A 7,850-nucleotide genomic window follows, 5' to 3' on the forward strand; every position below is an offset into this window, starting at 1 on the left:
ATATATATCAAAAATATAAATTACCTTAGCTTGACTGATTGCTATCCAGTATTGCACAAACAGATGATGAGAGGTAAACAGTACTCAGTACTTTAATAGTGAGCAAATGCAAAACTTGTGGCACATTTACATTTATGCATTTGGCAAACATGTTTATACAGCAATTTACAGTGCATTCATGCTAAACATCTGATCTATTCACACCCAGGGAATCAAACCCATGACCCTGACACTGCAGCACCAGATGAGCTACAGAAAAAGGCATTAATCAAGCATTTATATACACATTCAATTCAGATGTCATTACAGTTCAGTTCACAAATGGGTCATTTTTCCTCGATCTCACCCGTCTGATCAAACCTCTTGCTTGATGGTGATCAAGGGCTGCGTTGAAACAAAGACAAATAAAAGAGATTTCAGTGCGTTTGAACATTGTTCAGCATGTTTTGTTGTTTTCAAACTGAATGTTAATTACCAGAGTGTTGAAGTGAGATCGGCACACGGCTTTACTCTCCCAATAGATCAGAATCAGAGCCAGAATCAACTCCAACCCACACAACACACCGATCACCACCTTCAGCCCCACAAGCATGTTTCTCTGGAGAAAAACATGTCAATCAATAACAATATTGACAATGACAACATCAGTTCAGAAGTGCAGTGTGTCCAAATGCCTGTTTGCTATAACGTACCCTTGTGTTGTATTCTGTGCTGTTATACTGTAAAATCAAATAAATGAATGAGATGTATGGACATTGCTGCAACTCTGGCTTCAATAAGTTATGAAGTTATGAACAATCACAAATTACCCAATCCCAACTTCCTTCATTTAATAATGCACAGAGAACTATAGCTGCGATTGACCAGAAAAGGCTGATAATGTTGAATATGAAGGACAGCTTTACCTTTCAGAAAAAGAACAAGAAGATAAATAATTAAATTCAGTTTCGGTCATGATTTAAAAAAAAAAAAAAAAAGATTATGAACAATATTTGGTCACTCACCACAGGCATGAATGGAGAACTTCCAGCTGCAAATGTCAGAATGCCACTTGCAATGAACTGAAAATAAATGGTTAAAACACAGATATAGTATCATCTTGAATGTTCAGAGACTGTCTGAGAGATGTGTGTGTGTGTGTTTACACGTATAAATGCAGACAGGATCTCTGTGTTCTCACCAGGGCACTAGGTAGGGTGTACACTAGATGGGACAGACCGTATTCAAGAGTAATGAGGCTGCCGATGCAAATGACAAACACTCCGATGCTGAGCTGAGCCGCCTGAAACGACATAACAGCTATATAAATAATAACAAAACTGTCTGAGATCACGATATGTGTTCCATGAGAAACCTGGATAAATTGTTCCATATGGCAAAAATATGTATTTTTAATGGCCAAAAAATGGCCAAAAATGTTTTTTCTAATATGTTCCAAAATATATTTATGTAAATGTATTTTCTACTAATATCATTTTGGTCACTTTTTGTATATTTTTAAATATATATTTAAAAAATATGAATATACATATATATATATATATATATATACAGTATATATTTTTTATTTTTATTTTTTTTATTTTTTTTAAGCATGCATATGCCCTCCATATATTTAAATTCAAGAAAATACATTCATTCCGTCACATTTGAAGAAAAAAAAGTAATACATTATGAAATATATTTTGGGTATATGAAGGTTGAAACTAAATATATTTTATTAAGCTTCTCATGACACATATTACGCATATTTTTTTAAATAGATTTTAAAACAGATTTTGGCAAGGAAAAAATTGAGGTAAAACTAAAATATTTCTGATTCTGCATTATTTCTAGGTGACTAATGAAATGTAAATAAATGAACTTCATTGTGACTCTGTACAGACGCTCAAGTTGATTATTAGATCACCTCAAATCATACACTCTCAGAAAAAAAGGTACAAAGCAGTCAGTGGGGTGGTAAAGCATAGGTCTTTGTATCTTATTTACCCCTAAATGCTACATACCTTAAGAATACATACAAATTATTTTAAAAGTATTTAAGAAGTATATTAATACGTGTTATTAGCTTATGAAAGGGTACCACTAGTGTACCAGTGTTTTGTACCTTTTTGTCTGAGAGTGTAGAACCGAATCATCAGGTTTAGTTCATGCAGCTCCAGAAAAACAGACACACACTAAATACTGAGCGCTTCTCATGATTTTAAATTCAACTTTTTACTCCAGTCATTCTAATAATAACGTGCAATGAAAAAAATCCTTCAACTGAAACGGAAGCATTTTCACATCTGCTCTCAGACTTTCGGCCCTCATTGAGTTTATATAACAGAGTCAGTAGCATGCATATATTTGATGGAAATCTATCATTTAAAATGATAACAGAAATGCTCATGTGATGGAATCAGGGTCACAAATCCACCAGCATTCAGGCCAGAAATACCACTGAAACTGACTAATGCCCCAGATTAAAATCCCCCGTACTGAATTGATGTGTTTCTACAGACACTTTTCTGTCTGCAGACATTAAACTGAAACTCTAAAAAACACATGGATAGTTTTATGCATTTAAATGCTGCACGCACCCCGAGTTCCTTTGGCCGTCCTTTAAGAAAGACCTTGTAAGTGTCTTTGAAGACGCAGGTGAATTTCTCGGGCATCAGCTGGCCGTCTCTCATGTTCCTGAGGTTTCCCAGAGGAATGCTGATGACCATACAGTCATCCGGCTTAAACGTGTAGCGCATCTCTCCACCAGACGCTGTCTGTCAAACAACAGACATGTGAGAACGTTCCGGCAAGCTTCTCTCAACGCCATGAACAGAATGTTCATTCCAAGTGATCTGGTCTTTAATAGCGTTCTCAACATTAGCACAAGAACGCTATAATTATACATCATTCATGGAAGGATTTTTATTTGTATACTCATCCGTTTTTTAAATGTTACTTAAACGCTGCTACATTTGAAAAAAGTTATCACTTACTACTTGTTTTCCTATAGGCCTAGTTGTTCCCAAAATGCTGTCTGTAATTGAAAAGAAAAGAAAAGTCAAAGTTATGAACAAACATTCTTCCAGTAATGTTAACAGAACGTTTATTACAAGTTATGGTCTCAAAACATGTATACATCCTTCAGCAAATGTTTTTTCTTACATGTTTTTTAAACGTTACTATTTACTACTTTTATTGGTAATGAGATGTTGCCTGTAATTGAAAGAGAAGAGAATCTTAAGAGCTTTGCTCAAGTCAAAGTTATAAACAAATGTTCTTCCAGTAACGTTAACAAATCGTTCATTCCAAGTTATCTGGCCTTTAATAACGTTCTCAAAATGTTAACATAAAAATTTTATTTATATATCATCCATGGAACTTTTTTTAAATCAAATGTTACTTAAATGTTGCTACTTTTTAAAATGTAACTTTAACGTCATTCAAATGTTACTATTTACTTGTTTCAGGATGTTCAGAGAACATTCAAAAGTAGCGTTCCCATAACGTTTGCAAAATTCTAAAATGTAACATTTCCTTTAACAATAATCCTGTTTTCACTAACGTTCGCAGAAACAAGAAAAACGTTTAAAAAACTGCACTTTTGGAATGTTCAGAAAGGATTCAGAAATAATGGGAATGTTTTTAAAACACTCTCTCTCTCTCTAATTACTTTACCAATATTCTGCAGTTCAAATGTTTGTTTGAGTAAAAAACATCATTAAAGAGGTTAAATGTTATAAATGAGTCCGAGCAGATGCTTCTCGTCTTTTAACACTGTGCCAATCGACTCCACACATAATTTTAGTCATAAATGTACTAATATGTTGGAATTTTATTCAACAAAGTATGAAAAGTGAGTCAACCCACCCCAATCCCACCCACACTTTACAGAATGCCCAGAGAGAGAGTGTTTTATCTGTGTGTACAGGAAGTCTGGGGTAAATCCAGCAACTTATAATACAGTAAATAAACAGAGATTGAGTTATCTGACAGATCTAATGACACACACACAGATCCTGAGATCTCGATCAATCTCTGAATCTCACTCTGTTCTTCTATAAGCGTGAGGTTCTGTTGTTTTCATCGAGTCTTTTAGTGTTAAAATGTCTTACCAGCTGGAGAGTGAGCTGAAGTCCAGATGAAGAGCTTCTGCAGGTTTGTGTGTTCAGATAGCAGAAGTTTCTTCTCAAACGCTCTCTTCATCACTTCTCACATCACAGTTCCTATTTTTTTTTTTTTGACCAACCACATGAAAGTGGGTTTTTGGGTATCAAAAAAAAAAGATCTTCTCTGCTCTATAACACGGAAGACAGACTCAACTCGGTAAGACGCTCAGTAACTTTGCATTTATATGTATTTTATATAATTTTTTTTAGAATATATTCAGAGGATGCAGGATTATGTTATAATGATAAGACTGAACATTAAAGCCAGATCTGTTTAGGAAATGAAAATGCTTGGTGATTCAAAGGAAGAACGTTGTAAGATTCCTAAACGAAATGCATGAATGTACTTTAATGAGGGTTTCATGCAACTTATAATCAATTCATATTGTGTTTTATTTGCTTTTGCCCAACATTTGATTTCTTGGATTACAATATTTATGAAATATCCAACAAAAAGCAGAATCAAATGTACTTTCTATTTTGTGAAATCTCTTTGGCACTGTAAACAAAATCAGTTGCGAATTAATTTAAGTTGAATCAAATTGGCTGTACAAGTCATTGCAACTTAAATTATATTTTTATTAAACTGAAATTGTATTAGTTAAAGTAATGGAAAAATGTATGTCGACCTATTTCTTGGATTACAATGAATTACAATACAAAGAAATATACAACAGAAAGCATATGCAAATGCAGTTTTTTCTTGTAAAAATCTCTGAATACATTGTAAAAATCAATTACAACTTTTTAAACATGTTTAACTTTTAAACTTTTTTTAATTTTTAAGTTGAATCAAATAGGCTTTTTTTATACTGAAATGTAATTTTATGAGTTAAAGTAATAGAAAAACATATGCTGACCTATTAATTCTATAACTTTTACAGTACATTTTAACGAGGATTTAATGCATATTTACAAACAGACATGAAACTTAAATTCATTTCACGCATTTTCTCCACATTTGATTACAATATTTATGAAATATACAACAGAAAGCACATGCAAATGCAGTTTTTTCTTGTATAAAATCTCGGAATACATTGTAAAAATCAATTACAACTTTTTAAACATGTTTAACTTTTAAACTTTTAAAATTTTTTAAATGTGCAACTTTTTTCAAAATTTTAAGTTGAATCAAATAGGCTGTACAAGTCACTGCAAACTAAATTAAACTGACTTTTTTATACTGAAATGTAATTTTATGAGTTAAAGTAATAGAAAAACATATGCTGACCTATTAATTCTATAACTTTTACAGTACATTTTAACGAGGATTTAATGCATATTTACAAACAGACATGAAACTTAAATTCATTTCACGCATTTTCTCCACATTTGATTACAATATTTATGAAATATACAACAGAAAGCAGATGCAAATGCATTTTTGTTCTGGTAAAAATCTCTTTGAATGCATTGTTAAAAAATGCAACTTTTAAACTTTTTTCACATTTTTAAGTTGAATCAAATTGGCTGTGCAAGTCAAATTATATTAAACTGAAAATCTAGTGTCTTGAATCTTGTGACTTAAAAAATGAGGTTGATATTGGTTATTTTGACAAGTTAAAGCAATGGATAATGTTGCCATCAGTAGACTGTTGAAATATTTGTGCGTGGGAATGAATTCTGATCGCTGTGTTTTATGGCTCGTATGTGTGTTTATTGTCAGAATATGACCAGGGCAGATATTGAGATGGACATTCAGAGACACGAGGACTCTGCGGGAGGAAGACACGGTGATGATGAAGGGCCGCTCATCAAGTACTACCGGGCCAGTGAGGTTCTGCCGGGCCCCGTGCCGGCGCTGCAGCGGCTCCTCAGGAAGGGACCGGCCACCTGCGCCGTGAGACTCACTGACGTTATATGAGCGCTCCACTGAGAGCCAGTGAACGTTTGGCCAAGCAGTGGTTGCTAGGGCATTGCTAGGTGCTTTTGTTTCATTAAAAGTGTTTGATTTTAGGTGCACAAAGTGAGTGTGGGAATGAATTCTGATCGGTTTCTCGTGTGTTTTATGGCTCGTATGTGTGTTTATTGTCAGAATATGGCCAGGGCAGATATTGAGATGGACATTCAGAGACACGAGGACTCTGCGAACAGGCTGAAGGCTGACGTTAGATTTAGCGTTACAGTCAGAAATATTTGGTGAGAAATAAAAGAAAGTACCCAGTTTGTTGCCTTAAAAAGCTTAATTTAACTGATAAAAGTTAGTTTTGTTGGGATAAATTAATGCATTTAGGTTGATTCAGCATTATTAATATTTTTGACTTGAGGGAAACCAGTTAACTTAGATGTTACCATTTTTAGGGCACAATGTGCTGTATGTTTCTTAGCTGTATTTTGAATTCTGCTGTGCATTGTGTTGTGGTTTAGAGTTAATGGAAATGTCCATAAAATTACCAGTACTATTTTTTCATCTTGGTTTACATGAATTATTACTATATAATAAAAAAATGCATTAATAATAAAATAGAATTATTTTTATTGCATTACAGTAAAAATTTTCAGGGAAAATATGCTTAAAAAAAGAACATACATTGTATAAATTTGTAAAAATTATAATAAATAAAATTAAATTTAAAATACATATATTTTGCATAAAGAAAATTTGCTTGATTAAGGAATTTGATTAAGATTCCTTGCATTATTTTCATAATTAAGCATATAAAAATTACTGTAATTCAATGGGTTTTTTTATTTGAAAAAAAAAAGCATAAATGAAATACAGTACAAAAACGTCTCGCAGGATATATAAACAAACCTAAAAACATACTTTAAACCTATAAATAAACTTTTATAATGTATTCATAAAATGTAAATAAAGTATCTTTATTGCATTACGGTGAGGATTTGTGTCGAAACGTTCTTTAAAATGTCACAATGCAAAAAAACATAATCCTAAAAGTAAGCTTAATGCAAAATATAATTTCCTTTTTCTTTTGTTTGATTTTGGAATATAATATGACCAAGACATGCTCTTCAGAGCATTCATCAAACCGATCATGTAGAATTTTTACTGTAAAAGTATCATTATTGTTAAAGTAAAATGTATTGTTCCAAGCTGGCAAAGAAAAATGATGTCTCAATTAAGTATTTAGTAAATGTGCTTTATGCTCACCTGTAGGCCATTCAGTCGTCCAGTGGGATCCTGAGTTTTGGGATCGGGGTCGTATTTGCCGCGTCATTCGGGATCAATCTTAATTTCCTGACTTTATTCCGAGTTCCCATCATTACTGGAATCATGGTGAGCTTCATTACTTCTGCAATAAATGCTTGACAATATATTTCTCCTCGCAGTTCATGCAGGAATATGTTCATTATAATCTATTACAATTTAGATTTTGAGACATTATAGAGACATTTCACAAACGCTACAGAAAATAATCAGTGTTGGGGGTAACGCATTACAAGTAACGCGAGTTACGTAATCAGATTACTTTTTTCAAGTAACTAGTAAAGTAACGCATTACTTCTTAATTTACAAGAAAATATCTGAGTTACTTTTTCAAATAAGTAATGCAAGTTACTTTTTTCCCCATTTATTGATTGAAAGCTCAATTAATGTTTTATTGCTGAAGAGTGTTGAACTTTCTTCTTCTGCGTTCTACTGTACAGACGTGAGTTTACATTTTCTTCAGCCTGAGGCTTTTGGTGTGAAAAGGCTTTTATATTTTCCAAAAATAGAACTTTTTATATTAAAAG

At 32.8% G+C, this 7,850-nt stretch overlaps 1 protein-coding gene across 1 annotated transcript; it reads right to left on the bottom strand.

The window, feature by feature from the left end:
- Nucleotides 1–124: 124 nt before the first annotated feature.
- LOC107707118 (membrane-spanning 4-domains subfamily A member 4A-like) lies at nt 125–4,151 on the bottom strand. Its single transcript, XM_016511022.1, has 9 exons — nt 4,098–4,151; nt 2,979–3,019; nt 2,583–2,759; nt 1,181–1,282; nt 1,005–1,061; nt 810–905; nt 693–719; nt 476–598; nt 125–384 (listed from the first exon to the last, which is right to left on the bottom strand). Exons 3-9 carry the CDS (start codon nt 2,739–2,741, stop codon nt 355–357), a joined length of 594 nt encoding a protein of 197 aa, XP_016366508.1. The 5' UTR covers nt 2,742–2,759; nt 2,979–3,019; nt 4,098–4,151; the 3' UTR covers nt 125–354.
- Nucleotides 4,152–7,850: the final 3,699 nt, after the last annotated feature.

Source organism: Sinocyclocheilus rhinocerous, unplaced genomic scaffold (assembly GCF_001515625.1).
Source record: "Sinocyclocheilus rhinocerous isolate Xijiao unplaced genomic scaffold, SAMN03320098_v1.1 scaffold4310, whole genome shotgun sequence".
Classification (NCBI taxonomy): Eukaryota; Metazoa; Chordata; class Actinopteri; order Cypriniformes; family Cyprinidae; genus Sinocyclocheilus; species Sinocyclocheilus rhinocerous.